Genomic DNA, 21,004 nt, shown 5'->3' on the forward strand with positions numbered 1-21,004 from the left:
ACCCCTCTGGGGTGCTCTCAGCGTATTCTGATGCGGACTGGGCAGGTAGTCCTGATGACAGGCGATCTACGGGGGATATGTTGTGTTCTTTGGCTCTAGTCTGATCGCCTGGAATGCGCGCAAACAGGCTACAATATCTCGGAGCAGCACTGAAGCAGAGTACAAGGCTATCGCGTCAACTCATTTGGGTGCAGTCATTGCTTAAGGAGTTGGGCCTTCCCCAACCGAGGCCTCCTATACTTTGGTGTGATAACATTGGGGCTACATACCTTTCAGCAAATCCGGTATTTCATGTTCGGACAAAACACATCGAAGTTGACTATCATTTTGTGAGGGAACATGTTTCACAAAGGCTATTACAAATCAAGTTCATCTCCTCCTAAGGATCAACTTGCAGACATCTTCACGAAGCCGTTACCACTACCACAGTTTGAGGTGTGTCGGCGCAATCTTACCCTTCTTGATTCTCTACGAAGTGGCTAAGATTGAGGGAGGGTGTTAGACATGTATACTAGCCTAGCGTGTATACTTGTATTATACGTTGTAACCTGTATACACCTCTTGATATATATATATTGACTGCTCCCTATTGGAGAAGTGCCGGTTCCCAAACCATCACATATTACGTGTCTTACAGAGAGGAGCTTGAGACAGGGAGTGAGCCTACAGCTTGTTGGTTTATTTTGTCTTTCTTTTTCTTCTAGTAGCATCGCTAAGGTCGGTGGCGTTGGAGAGACGAGGGAAGGGCTTTGCAATGGTTGATACCACCTCTTCTTATCTTAACACGCCATGTAATCTAGATATGACAATAAAACATCGATACACACCTTTTTTCTATAGAGCTTTTGTCGAATCAAAACACCGTTATGTAGATCCAAGAAGGATTGAAATAAACTAGATTAGAGGCAACATTACCTGTACAAAGGGTCCACTTTTGCTCATGCGAGAGCCTGCATAAGTGGAATCGAACGTTCCTGGCAGGTTAACTTTTAGGTTGCTTAAGAAATGTGCTATGCAGGAAAGAATTATTTCGTGGGCAAGCAAACAGGCTAAATTGTTCGATCTATCTGTGAGAAATAGGATTGTTGGGAACTAAACACGCCCTATGCAACATGAAGTGGAGTCTGATGCTTTGGTGCTGATTCAAGCAGTTTCAGCAGATGAGTTTGACCGTGCTCCAAATGGTGTTTTATTTAGGGAGATTAAATCATTTTCTTTAGCAACTTTAATTCCTGTATTTTTAAGTACGGTCCCAGGGCTTGTAATTCGTATGGTTAGAAGTTGGTCCATATGCCCCAAGCCGTATGGCCGGATGATGCTCCAGGCTTCGTTCGTTTGTAGCCAGCGATCTTGCAGTGCTCTCTGGTTGAATGAAAGTTTTGTTCCAGATTAAAAAAAAACACCCTAAAGGAAATATGGGACGACTTTTCTAAGAGAGCATAAGTTGAACAAGAAAGATGTACTAGCCTCTCTCTCTCTCTCTCTCTCTCTCTCTCTCTCTCTCTCTCTCTCTCTCTCTCTCTCTCTCTTAGCGCTCTTCAGATACAAGCTTTCTAGAGTCCCATCTCGACATTAGTCCACTGCATACAGTTCTCGCTGGATGTGATGCGAGGATAAAAGGCCTAAAATGACGAAGTAGCACGGCAGAAGACCAGCAGGACACTGATCGTCATTTATAGAGCTACCAATCAGATTTTGAAAAGTGCGTTGATGTTACACCAAGGGCGTATAAAAAATGCAAATACAGAATACCTATTTACTGTCATTTCAGTGAACTCAAATCTTAACACATCTTACACTACCGCTGAAGGTTGCATTGCCATTGCCAGCGCATTCTATTGACCTGCTGATGGTACCAGAGGAGTGTTTCAAGGCATCTTCGGGTCTGCACAATATTGCAATAAACAAGCCATCATGCTTATTTGTTCTAGACGCAGATCTCGTAGTAGCACATACAGATTTAACATACTCACCAGCTTCAAGTGACACTGGAGTCAAAAGTAAGGTTTCTTCCTTTGCAGATGTTGCAAACGTTGAACATGGTCTATGAAACAGCAAATGGGCCACAATTCGATCGATTGGATTTGTGTCTGTTTCTGCTTCCTTCGACGGAGATCTGAGATCACAAATACAAGGATGAATCACTGAATAGCCGCACAAAAAAGGTACTATGAGCTACAAAATGCACAGAAGGGTATCTTGCTGCTTGGTGCTTAGATGCCACAACTGAAGGTAAATACGAAGAGCCTAGCCTTGCTCCTAGAAGCATGTGAAGTGCAGGCCTCAACTACTCGCTAGGGTTATATCAGAGCATCTCACATGTTTATCGTTGTGGCTGTCCCTTTTGCAAGTCTTTTCTTGTATGATCCTACAAGGATGCATGCTCCAGCTACACTAAATAACTAAAGTTTCCCAATATCAGGGGAATGCTTGCCTGTTGCCTCAAGCGCACCATAGTGCCCTATCGAGATGTCCATGCCAAAGGAATAGAGGTAACCAAAGATTTTCAAGAACTAATTAAGAATTAACTGTTAAGATTTGCAGCTAACTTGTACGTCAAGGATGTATCGTTAGAGGACGTTAAGATCCGTGACAATCTTTTCTGATCTTGTATATCACGATTATGCCATGTGTGCCCTAGTGCACAATATATAAAAGGGATCCTGAAGTCGCCCGACCGAGGTGTGTCAATCCAATCTGTTCTCTATCTATTTTTCATTAACGGAAAGTATTATCTTTACAAAATATAGTTTACTTCAGGAAATAAAGTAATATGATTATGTAGTTTCCTGATTTCTTATTTACCTGGTTTTTTCTTTTCCTTTCATACCCCAGCAAGATACTTTTGGTCATGTCGTAGTTTCCTGATTTCTCTTATTGTCCTTTCCTTTCGGCTTTCCCTTTGAATAACACATATTGTGTATGAACTATATGAAACTGTAACAGGACCGCAAATTTCATAAAGATAGCACAGGATGCCTGCCTAGCTATACAATCCTCAGAGCATATACTTCAGTATAGTAATTGAGTTGGATGTTAGAGCTAGAATCACACTGAACTCACCAATAACCATGGTTTTTATGGCGACCAATCCCCTTCATAACTTTATAACACTAGGCAGAATATCACTTTGTATGGCAAGACATAAATCACTAATTGAGTTGTACATGACTACATGCATAGAAAAGGATTAAAGGATGCACATATATAACAACAACATGAAAGAGTACACCGGCATTCTCAGGAATAAGGAAGGCGGGAACCTACAGGATATGTGCACCTTTAACAACTTCATTAACTCCCATGGGCTTGTAGAAATCCCTATCTTGGGTCGAGCTTTCACTTGGAGCAATATGCAGGAGAGCCCTTTATTGGAACAAGTTGAATGGATTTTCTCGTTGGCACTTTGGACTTTGACATTCCCCAACACTGAAATAAAACCTCTCTCCCGCAACACTTCAGATCATGTTCCTCTCCTAATCTCAGTGGGTACTGATATATATAAGGCTAAAATCTTTCGCTTCGAAATTTTATGGTTGGATTGCCATGGTTTCATGAACATGGTGGAGAATGCTTGGGCAATTCCTTCTCGTGCAAGGGACTGCGCATGGATTATTTCGTCGAAACTCAAAAATACCAGGAAAGCCCTGAAAAACTGGGGTAGAAATACCTCACGTCTCTCGATGTGGATGGATAGATGCAACCTGGTGCTTAATCTTCTCGATGGTTTGGAAGAACAGAGACCCCTCTCTATTCCAGAATTCAATTTTCGTAACATCCTTAAAAATTGCATGGCCAATCTTTTACACTACAAGCGCATCTACTGCAAGAATAGAATTATGCACCATAAGGTGGGTTAAACTTGGAGGGGAGAATACTAAATTCTTTCATGCTTCTGCCACCAAATCATTTAGAAGAAATAAAATTCCCTCGCTTATCTCCAACGACGGTGTTTCCCACAATGATCACGATTCCAAAGCTGCCATAATTTGGAACACTTTATCCAAACGTTTAGTCTCCTCCGACAAACCTTTTATGCACTTTTCCCTTGGAGATTTAATTATCAGGACGGATGGGCTGGATTCTCTTTCCACCCCTTTCACATCTGAGGAGATTGATGATATTGTTAAATCACTACCCAGTGATTGTGCTCCTGGTCCGGATGGCTTCAATGGCCTCTTCCTAAAGAGGTGTTGGCATATTATTAAAAATGAGTTTCATGCTCTTTGCCATGCTTTTTTAAATGGCACCGCCAACAATCTCCAATGCATCGACAACTCACATATAACGCTGATCCCTAAGGTGCTCAATCCTGAAAATCTTGGAGACTACAAGCCCATTTGCCTCTCAACTCTTGCCTTAATCTTCTCACTGAACTCCTAGCCGACCAATATCAGAAGGTGATCCTCAAGATCGTACATCAAAACCAATATGGCTTTATTAAAAATAGGAGCATCGAGGACTGCCTCGCTTAGAGTTTTGAATTTCTTCACCAATGCCATCAATCCAAGAGAGAAATCATCATTCTCAAACTTGACTTTACTAAAGCCTTCGGCGTGATCAAACATGACGTAATCTTGGTCATGCTGAAACACTATGGCTTTGATGATCGTTTCATCGGATGGATAAATTCCATTTTGTCTTCAGGCACATCATCGGTCCTTCTCAATGGGGTTCCAGGGAGATTTCCCCATCCCACCGGTCAATGGAGATTTCCCGATAATCCAATATTTGGACGACACACTCTTAATTATGCAAGCCTGCCCTCGGCAACTTCTCTGCCTTAAGGGTATCCTAGAAACTTTTGTCCAATCCACGGGTCTTAGGGTAAAATTTGACAAGTCCTGCTTACTCCCGATTAGTATCTCTAATGAAAAAGCGACTCTCCTGGCGGGGCTTTTTGGATGCAAACTAGAATCCTTCCCCTTTACTTATCTTGGCCTTGCACTTGGTCTTAGCGGACCTCGCATTCACGTTCTCGCTCCACTATACTCCAGAATCAACCACCGTCTCGCTGTCACTGCCTCCTTCCTTTCCCTTGATGGAAGAATCATGGTGACAAAGGCCATCCTCAGCTCTCTTCCAACTTTCTACCTTTGCACTTTGAAACTTGCGGATGGAGCCATCGAAATCGTGGATAAAGGTACAAGAATTGTCCTGTGGGGTAAATTGGAAAATTCAGGCAGACCAAAATCCTTAGTGGCCTAGTATTTAGTTTGCAGGCCAAAGTACAAAGGCGGTCTGGGCATCACTAATCTAGCTGCCCACAATGAGGCTCTTCTCATCAAGTTCTTGCATAATTTTTTTAATAAAGAGAAAATCCCTTGGGTCCATCCCTAATTTGGAGTAGTTACAACAATTCCACTCCACAAGCCACTAATATCTCTAGCTCTTTTTGGTGGAGAGATCTTATCAAGCTTTGCTCAAAGTTCAAAAGAATTGCCTCCTGCTCATTGCTTCTGGTGACACCGCCCTTATTTGGAGTGAAAAATGGACTTCAGATTTATTCATGACAAAGTTCCCCAGGCTTCACTCTTTCTCTATTGACAAGTTAGCCTCGGTCAAGAATATCCTCGACCTGGATGACCCCATTGATGCTTTTCATCTTCCTTTGTCCACCCAAGCTTTCGAGGAATTTCAGAACTTCAATCTCCTTATGAGCAAAACTAGAGCTAATATCAATGCCGAAGAGGAAGTCGTTTGGTCCTACAGTTGGGGCGCCCGTTTCTCTACCAGCAAAGTCTACAAGTTGAATTTTGAACATATTCAGGCTCCCATTTTCTCCTTGGATCTGGAGATCAAAATGCACACCTAAGATCAAATCTTTTTTCTGGCTTCTCGCTAATGACTGCCTAAATACGAAGGATATGTTACTAAGGAAAAAACTTAACTCTCAACGATAATGGCCTCTGCAGCCTATGCGATGCCGGTTCTGTAGAAACCAGGGATCATCTTTTCTGGAGCTGCACTTTCAGTAGACAATGTTGGCAAGCTATCAATATGACAATTAATGATAGCCTGGATCTCCCTCAGTTGATCACCACTGCAAGATGCAACTTTGGAAGACCTTTCTTCTTCGAAGCGTTTGCCACTGCTTGTTGGCAGATTTGGAAGCATAGGAACTCTCTCATTTTTGATAATGTAACACCTTCCATTAGCGCTTGGCCTTTTTCTTTTAAAAGGGACCTCTTCCTTCTTTCTTACAGAATGAAAGACGGCCTGAAATCTCCCCTTTTGGCCTGGCTAGACGCTCTGTAGTTTGTTTGGGCTATGCCCTGGGCTAACCCCTTCTTTTGTACATCCTTTTCTTCCTTCTTGTACATTTTATCTCTTTTAAAGAAATTTACTGTCGGGGCCTCCCCTACAGTTTTCAGCTCAAAAAAAATGTGAAGCTAATTAACAAATTAGTGGTTAACATTTGTTTTTTTTTTCGCGAAAACGCAAAAGCATTGCGTTTCGATGCATTGATAGAAAAGAAAGCAAGTGATTAATTTTGGTATAAGTCTTCTGTTTTAGAGTAACTTTTACATGCTTTTGTTCAAAAAATCTAGTGATTAATTCATTATTCAAAGTTGAACTTATTAATACAAGTGTATGAGAGCTGAGATCTTGGGTCAAAGTTCAACTTTTGCAATTTAATAAAAAAATCTGCGTGCCCACTTTCTGTCTACGTACATGCCTTATCGAATCATACGTGAGATGCTATTCACATGTTGGCCTCATGGAGTCACACATGAGTGGGTGTGTTACAATATATATGTATTGCCCACCTTGTTTCTATCAGTTCGGACTTTTGGTTAGACTAGTTGGTGCATGAAACTTAACATGTTGCTAGAGCAGAGATCTTTAGTTCATGTCTTGGCTTTTCACAATTTAATAAAAATTGCTCTTGCCCTCCTTCCATACACGTATAGGTCTGACATTATATTCACGTGCAGGCCTCATCAAGTGTCACATGTGAGATGGCGTGTTTTAGTATATGTGGATTGCCTACCTTCTTTCCATTAGTTCGGGCTTTTGGTTCTACTGGTTGGTGCATAGCGATGAGACAGCGAAGCCATAAACACCTTGCCGATAACCCAACATGTCAGTGCCCTAATACTTAATTAACCCACTTTGGCATGAAGCAATGTACCTTTTTCTCTTATTAGATGCGCCATTTTCTGTAATATCATCTTCTCCTCTCTTTGAGTTGTCACTGATAGTTCTGTAACCAGCAATTTGTCTCTGCGAGGAACTATTAGCCAAACGAAGCAAACTGTCTCGAATGCTCAGTCGAGTGTTGGTATCCAACTGTGCAAGGAATATAATTTTAGTCAGTTTCATTTTCACCGTACCAATCCTGCAACAGAAAACAACACAAAACACCAATAACATTTTGGCAAAAGAATAAATGAATGACCTTCCCAAGTGCATCTTTAAGCTCATAATATATTTTTTCCTCCAGAAAGGGATCATCAGGGATTCCAGATTCCCTCTGAATCTCTTCATGGCCAGCTGAAGTCTGCTGTGGTGCATTTTCATCTATGATACCTGAACTGTAATCTGGATTCTTTTTCCTTGGGGAGTATGCTTGAGCTACCAAGGTGCTGCTGCCAGAACCCTCTTGACCAAATTGTTGCTTCTGTTGTTGAATAGCTATCAGGGCTTGCCGTTGTTGCCGGCGCCTAAGCTTTTCAATCTTTTCTTGGGGTGTCATCATCAGTGGCTTTTCTGTTGAACTTGACTGCTTTGGGGAATCTACTGAAGTTCGGCAACTTGCAGCCACTGGATTTGCCTGATGGCCTTCAGCCTGAATATTTGACACCAACGGAATGCTAGGAAATGGCATTGCAGGATATCCATAGCCAGGAAATTTAAACTGATTAGCATGCTGAAATCTCTCCATGTACTTGCTATCGTGGAGCAGTGTATATTGAAGAGTTTGAACATGCTGTGCAGGAGGCCTGGACAATGAATGCAAACTGTCTATTGTGTGTTCTTGGGAAAAGCCACTGGTAGTGTTGGATGTTTTACTTTTGCTTCTTTCTTCTGGTTTTCTCCGTGATTTAGTTGGCCTTTTCTGCACATCTCCCTACAAAAGTAGCACATTTTTTACGGAGTCATAACGAGCCAGGCCGCTCCTTCAAACAAGATGTAATCAAGTATCTATTGAGTTGAGCTATTTTAAACTACACCTAGGTTCTTAGGCTATCAAGATGGCGATTACAGTAGTAAAAAAGGGGTGCGCAGAAAAGGCAACTTCAATAGGAAGGAAAAAAATCGTCATACATGATGAAAAGATCAATTGAATAGATATATAGAGAAGAGCAGCATACATTACGCCTAGGGCATATAACAATCTTGTTGTTGAGATTTAAGATTTCTTCGGTGTTTACTTTACTGGAAAATGTCAACTATTGAGGCCTTATCACCAGTTCCATTCAAAACAATTCAAAAATATCATTGTGCTGAACAATTGACGTTTCTATATGTTAACTTAATGGCTTACAAATGATGGCAACCGTGCAAAGAAATTAGTTTTCCAGCTACAGGTGGAAATGAACCCATTCATAGAAAGAACGTGCATGCATCACATGGCTAACTGCCCCCTTTGACATCTGATTTACTTTTCAATAATAATCACCACTCAGATAATTTTTATAATCAGCATACACTAACATTAGCATCTGCTACCTCCCAAAAATATTGTAGTCCCTCAGTCCATAAAAGGATGTCTTAGATTTGTCAAAATCTGGATGTATGGACGGAGGGAGTAGTAGATAACAAGAGTAGCCACGAGGTGATTGCTGAACATGTCAGAGCATGCATATGCATGTACCTCGTTTTCTTGTTTGGCTATCCCATTGAGAGTATCATTAATAAGAACTGAAGAAGATCCACTATCAGAAGATGGTTGCTTACTAAACGATGCACGCTGTAAAATAATCAAGTACATCATATTGATAAGAAACAACTCGGTGCTATAAAAGAAATGGAAGTTTGCAATGCAAATTAGCACTATATAAACATACCAGAGACGGGATTGATTGTGCAGTACCATCAACCACAGCTGAAGACGTGGAGAGAAAATTACTGCCATTGACAACCACCTCATCACGAAATAAGGCTTCGCTGTTGCTGCAGAAGCACAACATGTCATAAGTCATTAAATCAATAACGGTGTTCAACTGTATCCCAAGCTGATTGTTCCCTGAATTTTCAAGTAAACAGAGTTAGATTTCCAACCTTACCTAAATAAGCGGTCAAAATCATCAAAATCTCCAATATTACCCCAGTTACAATCAAGAAAGTTGTTACTCTTCTCGTCATGCTCACTGCCAAAAACTTCAGGCTCACCATTCAGCTGCACTGTATATGCGTTAACAAAAAAAATTATAACTTTCTTCTGACATATATTGCTTCTTCTTCACCTTTGTTCATGCATGCATGTGTAGAACTTTATTTTAAAAATGCAAAAAAAGCATCACACTAAGATGAAGAAAACCTGATGTGATTCCTGCGACTTTCTGCACAGCAGGTGCAGAACTGAAATCCAAATATGTGGATGCTATGTAATCGTTCCTATCAAGTGTAGAGGTCAAAGAAGGCAGGTCAGGCCAGGATTCCATGTCAAGTGGTGTAGGTTGCTTTTGTAAAGCCGGATGTCCAGTTGGACCATCTGAAGTAGGTTCAGCAAGGGCTGGAACTGTAGCTGCTTCGTTATCATTCTTCTTCTGGTATCCAGCATAAACTAATGTACCATCATTCTTAGTATCATTGGGGACCGCAGGGTCTTCATTCTCATTGAGTTCAGCCCATATTTTGTCTCCTGCCTGCACTTCAAAATCGAACACTTAAGTTTCTGAGCAAAGGGAAGAAAATTAATGAATCTAAGGCAGTGTTTGGTTGCACGGAATTGGGGCTCGGAATTGGAATTGAGGTCCAAAAAGGCCAATTCGGCTGTTTGGTTGCGCTTGGAATTGGGTCGTGGAATTCGGAGGCCAATTCCGAGGTCCAGCCCTGCTAGTGTAATTTTCTGCCCCGCCAATTCAGAGGTCCAGACCTCTGAATTGGCTCGGAATTGACTCGGGCCACCCGCCGCCGCCCGCCGCCGCTAGGCCACCCGCCGCCACCGTCCGCCGCCGCTGGGCCACCCGCCACCCGCTGCCACCCGCCGCCGCCACCGCCGCCGTCGCCCGCCGCCACCCACCACCGCTCGTCGCCGCCGCCCACCGCCATTGCCCGTCGCCACCCACCACCGCCCGCTGCCGCTGGGCCACCCGCTGCCCACCGCCGTCGCCCGCCGCCACCCACCACCGCTCGCCGCCGCCCGCCGCCGTTGGGCCACCCGCCGCCGCCCACCGCCCGCCGCCACCCACCGCCACCGGGCCACCCGCTGCTGCCTGCCGCCACCTGCCACCGCCCGCCGCCACCCGCCGCCGGGCCACCCGCCGACGCCCGGGTCTTTTGATATGTTATTATGTGAAAAATAAATATCATTCTAATATATATGTGTATATTTCATTCATATTACAAATGTTTATATTGTTCAAAGTTAAAAAACATTCAATTCTACACAATGTGCATCCAAACAGGTTTTAGAATTCCATTGGTCTTTTGATTCTGCAAACGAATATCATGCGCATCCAAACAGGTTTTATGGTATTCCATTGAAATCGTTCATTTGGTTTTCCATTGCCAATTGAATTCAGAGTTGAATTCTGTGCAACCAAACACTGCCTAATGGAATTTTCACGACCTGTGAGCAAACAGAGGAACCTTAAGGTTGGAATGGACTATGGTCTATGGGGTGGACCATGTATTTTGGACCTACCGTGATGGTTCTTTGAGCAAGGATAGTAATAAAGTCAACTGATGGGTATATCTTATTGCCATCCCATCTATAGCCATTGGCAGAGTGCGGACATTTGGGTCTCGGGTGACACAGAGCCCCTTCCTTGAACAATTAAAAAATGGTATTTTGGATTTTCAAAAAATTATAAGAAAAGAATTCTGGTAAGCTACAAGTATTTATGCATGCAAACCCTCTTGCTAAAAATCAAACAACTATGGCCAAATGACTAACAGTGTGAGGAAAGCGCAAAACTGAAGAGAACATGGAGGGCTGGTTTCTGGGCGGCGCACCTGCTGCTGGTCTTGGTCGTTCCAGTCAAGCATCCTTGTTCAGGTGGTGAAAGAGAGCAGGATTCGCGCTTCCTCTCGGATCCCAGCGGTCGCATATGCAGCCAGCCAGCCAGCCACGAACGAACAGGGGAGAGGAATTAAATCCTCAAATTCGCCGACGCCGCGCCTCTTCCCCTGTCCCTCTCGCGCTCTCTTTCCACCCACCGAGACGAGAGGAGTAGAGTCCAGAGAGTGGCGGACGCGTGGTCGGGGTGGGACTTGGAAGGGAACGCCACGTATGCAGGATCACATCTGAAGTGGTGGCGGAGAGAGCTCGATCAAATGCCGTGCTGTGATTGGCCAACTCAGGTTGGTGGGTTGCGTTAGCGGGCTGCCAGGCGGAATAATGGGCTGGGCCAATTTGGGAGTGGTATATCAGAGTAAATAAAGTGCACCGCAAGTGCTAAAAAAACAACAACCTAGGAAACTAGGTTTTTAGGCTACTACGGCGTCGATCGAGATCTTCATCACCATCTTCCACCGACAGCCTCCTGTCCCTCTCCCTCCTCCTACTCTGATGATACAAGGATTGGCTGGTCCAGCTGTAGCATAGAAAAAAAAATCCTACCAACACAAACAAAAATAACAATTCAACCTATGAGAGCTAAGATCCAATCAATAAGATGCAAAACAGACGAGAGGGAGAGCGCACATCTACATACCCTTGTAGATCGAAAGTGGAAACGTTTGTTAGAACATGACTGGTGTATTCATACTTTCTCCGCGATCTAATCCAACCAAACATTGCACAAACAACACCTTCGAGATGTGCACACATACGGCTTGATGTCGTCTCCTCATTAATCCGGAGGAAAGGTAGATGAGATAGAGTCCACGGTATGGTGGTGGTGGAGGAGAATTTCTGCAAGACTTCACCTAAGCCGAAGCAGTGGTGGAAAGGGAGGGAAAGAGATGTCCAAGGCCCATGCCCCTCCCCTCTTTATGTAGGGGCAAGGGGTGGGTTGTGGTTCGTGCCCCTCCTACAAGGTCCTAGGACAATGGCTAAAGGGGGGAGAAAACTCCCCCAAGTTTGGTGGCCCTTAGGGTTTCCCTTTCATGGGCTGGCTAGCTGGCCCACCCTTGCTTGTGGGAAGTGACATATGAATTTGCATGGAAAAGAAAAGGCACCGATTTCACTCCCTTCGGTCGGGGTACGCCCGAGCCAGTGAAAAACGAAGTGCACTTTTGGAAATGACGAAATTGCTCAGTCAACTACGGAATTGTGAGTGAAACAAGAGAGCGGCGCCTAAGGTGGATACCTAGGAAAGTCGCAGTCAGAGACAAGGCAAGCAAGAACCCCGGTATCTGCTGCTTCATCGTTCGTACTAACCAAAAGATGGGCACAACTTTAGAGGTACGCCAATACCATAGCTCCTAGGGGGCTGGTTCTCCTAGCGCCCTGGCCACACTCCCTTGGTTCATGTGGCCCTCCCCAGGATAGTGAGCCCACTAGGGATCTCTTCAGAACCATCTAGAAACCCTCCGAAACAATACTGGTGAACTTCCGAACTTTTCTAAAACCCTAAAAAATAACTTTTCTTATATGAATCTTCAAACCATTCCAAACCTCCTCGTGATGCCCCCGATCCCATCAAGAATCCGAACAAAACTCGGTCTTCACCATAATCTGTTTCTCATTACTACCATAATCCAGTGTAGGGAATACACGCATATTTTTAGTTTGTCCAGCCTACCTTCAACTTCAATGGCATATTCTGGGAGCCACGTAGGCTGTTAACCCCAACACACAGCATCTTCTATCTCTAAATAGAAGATGTAGGATAACGTTGCATAGAAAACAAAAATTTTCCTACGGCGAACACGCAATCCAAGCCAAGATGCAATCTAGAAGACGGTAGCAACGAGGGGGTATCGAGTCTCACCCTTGAAGAGATTCCAAAGCCTACAAGATGAGGCTCTTGTTGCTGCGGTAGACGATCACTTGCCGCTTGCAAAAGCGCGTAGAAGATCTTGATCACGATCGGTTCCGGCGCCACGAACGGGCAGCACCTCCGTACTCGGTCACACGTTCGGTTGTTGATGAAGACGACGTCCACCTCCCCGTTCCAGCGGGCAGCGGAAGTAGTAGCTCCTCTTGAATCCGACAGCACGACGGCGTGGTGTCGGTGGCGGTGTAGAAGTCCGGCGGAGCTTCGCTAAGCAATGCGGGCAATATGGAGTGGAGGAGCTTGGCTAGGGTTTGGGAGGGGGTGGCCGGCCACTCTATGGGGGGCGGCCAGCTTATGGTCTTGGGGTGGCCGGCCCCCTCCCTTGGCCCCTCATTATATAGGTGGATCCCAAGTGTTGGTGTCCAAGTCTTCGAATAAGACCCGAAACCAAAACCTTCCATAGGAGGGGGAAACCTAGCCCAACTAGGACTCCCACCCAAAGGTGGGATTCCCACCTCCCATGTGGGGGGTGGCCGGCCCCCTATGGTGGAGTCCACTTGGGACTCCACCCCATCTAGGGCTGGCCGGCCATGGAGGTGGAGTCCCTTGTGGACTCCACCTTCCTTGGTGGTTTCTTCCGGACTTTTCTAGAACCTTCCATAGAACCTTCCGCGACATTTTATTTCACATAAAATGACATCCTATATATGAATCTTATTCTCCGGACCATTAGGAACTCCTCGTGATGTCCGGGATCTCATTCGGGACTCCGAACAAATATTCGAACTCCATTCCATAATTCAAGTGCTACCATTTCAACATCCAACTTTAAGTGTGTCACCCTACGGTTCGAGAACTATGCGGACATGGTTGAGTACTCACTCCGACCAATAACCAATAGCGGGATCTGGAGATCCATAATGGCTCCCACATATTCAACGATGACTTTAGTGATCGAATGAACCATACACATATATTACCAATTCCCTTTGTCTCGCGATATTTTACTTGTCCGAGGTTTGATCTTCGGTATCACTCTATACCTTGTTCAACCTCGTCTTCTGACAAGTACTCTTTACTCGTACCGTGGTATGTGGTCTCTTATGAACTCATTCATATGCTTGCAAGACATTAGACGACATTCCACCGAGAGGGCCCAGTATATCTATCCGTCATCGGGATGGACAAATCCCACTTGTTGATCCATATGCCTCAACTCATACTTTAGGATACTTAATCCCACCTTTATAGCCACCCATTTACGCAGTGGTGTTTGGTGTAATCAAAGTACCTTTCCGGTATAAGTGATTTACATGATCTCATGGTCATAAGGACTAGGTAACTATGTATCGAAAGCTTATAGCAAATAACTTAATGACGAGATCTTATGCTACGCTTAATTGGGTGTGTCCATTATATCATTCACACAATGACATAACCTTGTTATTAATAACATCCAATGTTCATGATTATGAAACTAATCATCCATTAATCAACAAGCTAGTTTAAGAGGCATACTAGGGACTTCTTGTTTGTCTACATATCACACATGTACTAATGTTTCGGTTAATACAATTCTAGCATGATATATAAACATTTATCATAAACATAAAGATATAAATAATAACCACTTTATTATTGCCTCTAGGGCATATCTCCTTGAGTCTCCCACTTGCACTAGAGTCAATAATCTAGATTACATTGTAATATACCTAACACCCATGGCATTACGGTGTTGGTCATGCTTTGCCCTAGGGAGAGCTTTAGTCAACGGATCTGCTACATTCAGATCGGTGTGTACTTTGCAAATCTTTACTTCTCCATCTTCGATGTACTCGCGAATCGAGTGGTAACGCAGCTTGATATGCTTCACCTCTTGTGTGACCTTGGCTCTTGTGCATTGGCGATGGCACCCATGTTATCACGGTAAATGATTAATGGGTCCAATGCACTAGGAACCACACCGAGCTCTACAATGAACCTCTTCATCCATACCGCTTCGATGAAGCCTCTGAAGCCGCTATGTACTACGATTCTCGTTGAAGACTTCGCCACCGTGCACCGCTTCGAGCTTGCCCGACTTCTTTGCAGCACCATTCAATATAAACACGTACCCAGATTGTGACTTAGAGTCATCGGGATCAGTGTTCCAACTTGCATCGGTGTAACCGTTTACAACGAGCTCTTGGTCACCTCCATAACAAAGAAACATATCCTTAGTTCTTTTCAAGTACTTCAGGATATTCTTGACCGCTGTCCAGTGTTCCATTCCTGGATCACTTTGATATCTGCTAGTCAAACTAACAACATGTGCTATATCCGGTCTAGTACATAGCATGGCATACATGATAGATCCTATCGCGAGGCATAGGGGATGTTACACATCCTTTCTCTTTCTTCTGCCGTAGCCGGTCCTTGAGTTTTACTCAATACCTTGCCTGGTAACATAGGTAAGAACCCTTTCTTACTTTCGTCCATTCTAAACTTCTTTAGAATCTTGTCCAGATATGTACTCTGTGATAGCCCTATTAGGCGTCTTGATCTATCTCTATAAATCTTGATGCCTAATATATACGATGCTTCACCAAGGTCTTTCATTGAAAAACTATTATTCAAATAACCCATAACACTGCTTAATAGTTCTATATCATTCCCGATCAATAATATGTCATCTACATATAATATCGGGAATGCTCTGAGCTCCCACTCACTTTCTTGTAAATACAGGCCTCTCCATGACACTTTGTATAAACCCGAAGTCTTTGATCACCTTATCAAAGCGTCGGTTCCAACTTCTTGATGCTTGCTTCGGTCCATAGATTGAACTCTGAAGTTTGCATACTTTGTCAGCATTTTTAGGATCGACAAAACCTTTGGGTTGTACCATATACAACTCTTCCTCAATATCTCCATTAAGGAACGCCGTTTTGACATCCATCTGCCAAATCTCATAATCGAAAAATGCAGCTATTGCTAACAAAATCCTCACAGATTTTAGCTTCGCTACGTGTGAGAAAGTCTCATCGTAGTCAACTCCTTGAATTTGTCGGAAACCCTTTGCGACAAGTCGAGCTTTATAGACAGTAATATTACCATCAGCATCTGTTTTTCTCTTGAAGATCCATTTATTCTCGACAGCCTTTCGGCTATCAGGTAAGTCTACCAAAGTCCATACTTTGTTATCATATATGGATCCCATTTCGGATTTCATGGCTTCTTGCCATTTGTTGGAATCTGGGCTCATCATCGCTTCTTCATACGTCGCAGGGTCCTCATCATTGTTATCTACAATCATGACATTTAGACAAGGATCATACCAATCAGGAGTGGCACGTTCCCTTGTCGATCTGCGAGGTTCGATAGTTTCCTCGTTCGAAGTTTCATGATCATTATCATTAGCTTCCTCTCGTTGCGGTGTAGGCGGTGGGTACAACTTCCAGATCGCGCTACTCTGATCAACGAGTATAGATTCATCAATCTCATCGAGTTCTACTTTTCTTCCAGTCACTTCTTTAGTGAGAAATTCTTTCTCAACAAAGGTTCCGTTCTTAGCAACAAAGATTTTGCCTTCGGATTTGTGATAGAAAGTGTACCCTATAGTTTCCTTAGGGTATCCTATGAAGACGCATTTCTCCGCTTTGGGTTCTAGCTTGTCCGGTTGTAACTTCTTTACATAGGCTTCGCAACCCCAAACTTTCAGCAACGACAGCTTAGGTTTCTTATTAAACCATAATTCATACGGTGTCGTTTCTACGGATTTTGATGGTGCTCTATTTAAAGTGAATGCGGCTGTCTCTAATGCATAACTCCAAAATGATAACGGCAAATCAGTAAGAGACATCATACTACGAACCATATCTAAGAGAGTTCGATTACGACGTTCGGACACACCGTTTCGTTGAGGTGTTCCCGGCGGTGTCAATTGTGAAAGTATTCCGCATTTCTTTAAATGCATGCCAAACTCATAACTCAGATATTCACCTCCACGATCAGATCGTAGAAATTTGATCTTCTTGTTACGTTGATTTTCTACTTCACTTTGAAATTCCTTAAACTTCTCGAAAGTTTCGGATTTATGTTTCATGAAATAGATATACCCATATCTACTCAGATCATCTGTGAAGGTTAGAACATAACGATAACCACCGCGCGATGCTACGCTCATTGGTCCACATACATCTGTATGTATGATTTCCAATAAGTCGCAGCTCGCTCCATCATACCAGAAAATGGAGTCTTTGTCATTTTACCCATTAGACATGCTTCGCATCTATCAAGTGACTCAAAGTCAAGTGATTCAAGTAATCCATCAGTATGGAGTTTCTTCATGCGTTTCACTCCAATATGACCAAGACGACAGTGCCACATATAAGTAGAATTATCATTAAGTTTAATTCGCTTAGCATCAATGTTATGTATATGCGTATCACTACTATCGAGATCTAATAGAAATAAGCCATTCTTTTGTGGTGCTCGACCATAAAAGATATTATTCATAAAAATAGAACAACCATTATTCTCAGACTTGAATGAATAACCGTCTTGCATTAAACAAGATCCAGATATAATGTTCATGCTCAACGCAGGTACATAATAGCAATTATTTAGGCTTAAAACTAATCCCGAAGGTAGATGTAGAGGAAGTGTGCCGACTGCGATCACATTGACCTTGGATCCATTTCCAACGCGCATCGTCACTTCATCTTTCAAATAGCTTGTCGTTTATTCTTTAGTTCCTGTTTCGAGTTACAAATATGAGCAACCGAACCGGTATCAAATACCAGGTACTAGAACGAGAACCAGTGAAATGAACATCTATAACATGTATATCAAATATACCTTCTTTCTTCTTCTTGACAAGGCCGCTCTTCAGATCAGCCGGATACTTGGAGCAATTACGCTTCCAGGTGTCCCTTCTCCTTGCGATAATAGCACTCGGCATCGGGCTTAGGGCCGTTCTTAGGTTTCATAGGAGGCGTGGCAGCTTTCTTGCCACCCTTCTTGAATTTTCCTTAGACTTGCCTGTTTCTTGAAACCGGTGGTCTTGTTGACCATCAACACTTGGTGCTCTTTCTTGATCTCAATCTCAGCAGCTTTTAGCATGCCAAAAAGTTCAGGTAACTCCTTGTTCATGTTACGCATATTGTAGTTCATCACAAAGTTCTTGTAACTTGGTGGCGGTGATTGAAGGACACGATTAATCCCCGATCTGTTAGGAATCACTATTCCCAAGTCAACGAGTTTCTTCGCATGCCCGGTCATGGCGAGCATGTGCTCACTAACGGAGCTGCCTTCTTCCATCATACAGTGAAGAAATGTTTCGATGCTTCATAGCATTCCATCGCCGCATGAGTCTCGAATATAGCTTTCAGCTCATTCATCAACTCATGAGGATCATGGTGCTCAAAACGTTTTTGAAGATCGGATTCCATCGCACAGGATGGCACACCGAACTTGAGAGTACCGAGTTTTCCGAGTCGCGTAAACAGCTTTTACTTCATCGGATTCATCTTCTGCGGGAGGGTCACCTAGCGGTGCATCAAGCACAAATTGCAGATTTCCGCGAGAGAGGAAGATCCTCACATGACGGAACCAGTCGGTGAAGTTGCTACCGTTGCTCTTAAGTTTCTCTTTCTCTAGGAACCGATTAAAATTGATTGGGGACGCCATCTCTACAACATATATTTGCAATAGTTTAGACTAAGTTTATGACAAATTGAGTTCAAATTTTAATTCAACATAATTAAAAACCTAAGTGAACTCCCACTCAAAACAATATCCCTCGCATTGTCTTAGTGATCACACGAACCAAAACCACCGCACCTAAACCCGATCATCACGAGAAAAGGTGTGATTTCAATGGCGAACACTCAAAGTGTTCATCATATCAACCATATGATTCATGCTCTACCTTTCGGTATCACGTGTTCCGAGACCATGTACGTACATGCTAGGCTCGTCAAGGCCACCTTAGTATCCGCATGTGCAAAACTGTCTTGCACCCGTTATATGTACTTATTGAATCTATCACACCCGATCATCACGAGGTGCTTCAAACGACAAGACTTGGCAACGGTGCTACTAAGGATGAACACTTTATTATCTTGAGATTTTAGTGAGGGATCATCTTATAATGCTACCGTCGCGATCTAAGCAAAATAAGATGCATAAAAAGGATTAACATCACATGCAGTTCATATGTGATATGATATGGCCCTTTTGTTCTTGCGCCTTTGATCTTCATCTCCAAAGCACGGATATGATCTCCATCATCTTCGGGCATGATCTCCATCATCGTCGGCGTAGCGTCAAGGTCAATGGCGCCGTCTTCATGATTGTCCTCCATGTAGCAACTATTACAACTACTTTGAAATACTACTCAACATGAAATTTAAAGACAACCATAAGGCTCCTGCCGGTTGCCACAATACAATAATGATCATCTCATACATATTCATCATCACATTATGGCCATATCACATCACCAAACCCTGCAAAAACAAGTTAGACGTCTCTAATTTGGTTTGCATATTTTACGTGGTTTAGGGTTTTCGAGAGAGATCTAATCTACCTACGAACATGAACCACAACGTTGATACTAATGTTTTCAATAGAAGAGTAAATTGAATCTTTACTATAGTAGGAGAGACAGACACCCGCAAAGCCTCTTATGCAATACAAGTTGCATGTCGAACGAGGAACAAGTCTCATGAACGCGGTCATGTAAAGTTAGTCCGAGCCGCTTCATCCCACTATGCCATAAAGATGCAAAGTACTCAAACTAAAGATAACAAGAGCATCAACGCCCACAAACCATTGTGTTCTACTCGTGCAACCATCTATGCATAGACACGGCTCGATACCACTGTAGGATAACGTTGCATAGAAAACAAAAATTTTCCTACGGCGAACACGCAATCCAAGCCAAGATGCAATCTAGAAGACGGTAGCAACGAGGGGGGTATCGAGTCTTACCCTTGAAGAGATTCCAAAGCCTACAAGATGAGGCTCTTGTTGCTGCGGTAGACGATCACTTGCCGCTTGCAAAAGCGCGTAGAAGATCTTGATCACGATCGGTTCCGGCGCCACGAACGGGCAGCACCTCCGTACTCGGTCACACGTTCGGTTGTTGATGAAGACGACGTCCACCTCCCCGTGCCAGCGGGCAGCGGAAGTAGTAGCTCCTCGTGAATCCGCCCGCACGACGGCGTGGTGTCGGTGGCGGTGTAGAAGTCCGGCGGAGCTTCGCTAAGCAATGCGGGCAATATGGAGTGGAGGAGCTTGGCTAGGGTTTGGGAGGGTGGCCGGCCACTCTATGGGGGCGGCCAGCTTATGGTCTTGGGGTGGCCGGCCCCCTCCCTTGGCCCCTCATTATATAGGTGGATCCCAAGTGTTGGTGTCCAAGTCTTCGAATAAGACCCGAAACCAAAACCTTCCATAGGAGGGAAACCTAGCCCAACTAGGACTCCCACCCAAAGGTGGGATTCCCACCTCCCATGTGGGGGTGGCCGGCCCCTATGGTGGAGTCCACTTGGGACTCCACCCCATCTAGGGCTGGCCGGCCATGGAGGTGGAGTCCCTTGTGGACTCCACCTTCCTTGGTGGTTTCTTCGGACTTTTCTAGAACCTTCCATAGAACCTTCCGCGACATTTTATTTCACATAAAATGACATCCTATATATGAATCTTATTCTCCGGACCATTCCGGAACTCCTCGTGATGTCCGGGATCTCATCCGGGACTCCGAACAAATATTCGAACTCCATTCCATAATTCAAGTGCTACCATTTCAACATCCAACTTTAAGTGTGTCACCCTACGGTTCGAGAACTATGCGGACATGGTTGAGTACTCACTCCGACCAATAACCAATAGCGGGATCTGGAGATCCATAATGGCTCCCACATATTCAACGATGACTTTAGTGATCGAATGAACCATACACATAT

General features: G+C 43.8%; 1 protein-coding gene across 3 annotated transcripts; it reads right to left on the reverse strand.

Moving 5' to 3' along the window:
- Nucleotides 1-1,643: 1,643 nt before the first annotated feature.
- Nucleotides 1,644-11,385, reverse strand: LOC127318374 (protein LNK2). 3 transcript variants are annotated; one of them, XM_051348853.2, is made up of 9 exons: nucleotides 11,128-11,382; nucleotides 9,488-9,815; nucleotides 9,234-9,351; nucleotides 9,015-9,120; nucleotides 8,822-8,917; nucleotides 7,403-8,074; nucleotides 7,136-7,293; nucleotides 1,974-2,116; nucleotides 1,644-1,885 (listed from the first exon to the last, which is right to left on the reverse strand). In XM_051348853.2, exons 1-9 carry the CDS (start codon nucleotides 11,158-11,160, stop codon nucleotides 1,869-1,871), a joined length of 1,671 nt encoding a protein of 556 aa, XP_051204813.1. In that variant the 5' UTR covers nucleotides 11,161-11,382; the 3' UTR covers nucleotides 1,644-1,868. The 3 variants fall into 3 exon arrangements, with proteins under 3 accessions (XP_051204813.1, XP_051204815.1, XP_051204814.1); XM_051348854.2 differs by lacking the exon at nucleotides 1,644-1,885 and adding an exon at nucleotides 2,806-2,900 and having other exon boundaries at nucleotides 1,981-2,116; nucleotides 11,128-11,385; XM_051348855.2 differs by lacking the exon at nucleotides 8,822-8,917.
- Nucleotides 11,386-21,004: the final 9,619 nt, after the last annotated feature.

This window comes from Lolium perenne, chromosome 3, assembly GCF_019359855.2.
Source record: "Lolium perenne isolate Kyuss_39 chromosome 3, Kyuss_2.0, whole genome shotgun sequence".
In the NCBI taxonomy this organism is placed as follows: domain Eukaryota; kingdom Viridiplantae; phylum Streptophyta; class Magnoliopsida; order Poales; family Poaceae; genus Lolium; species Lolium perenne.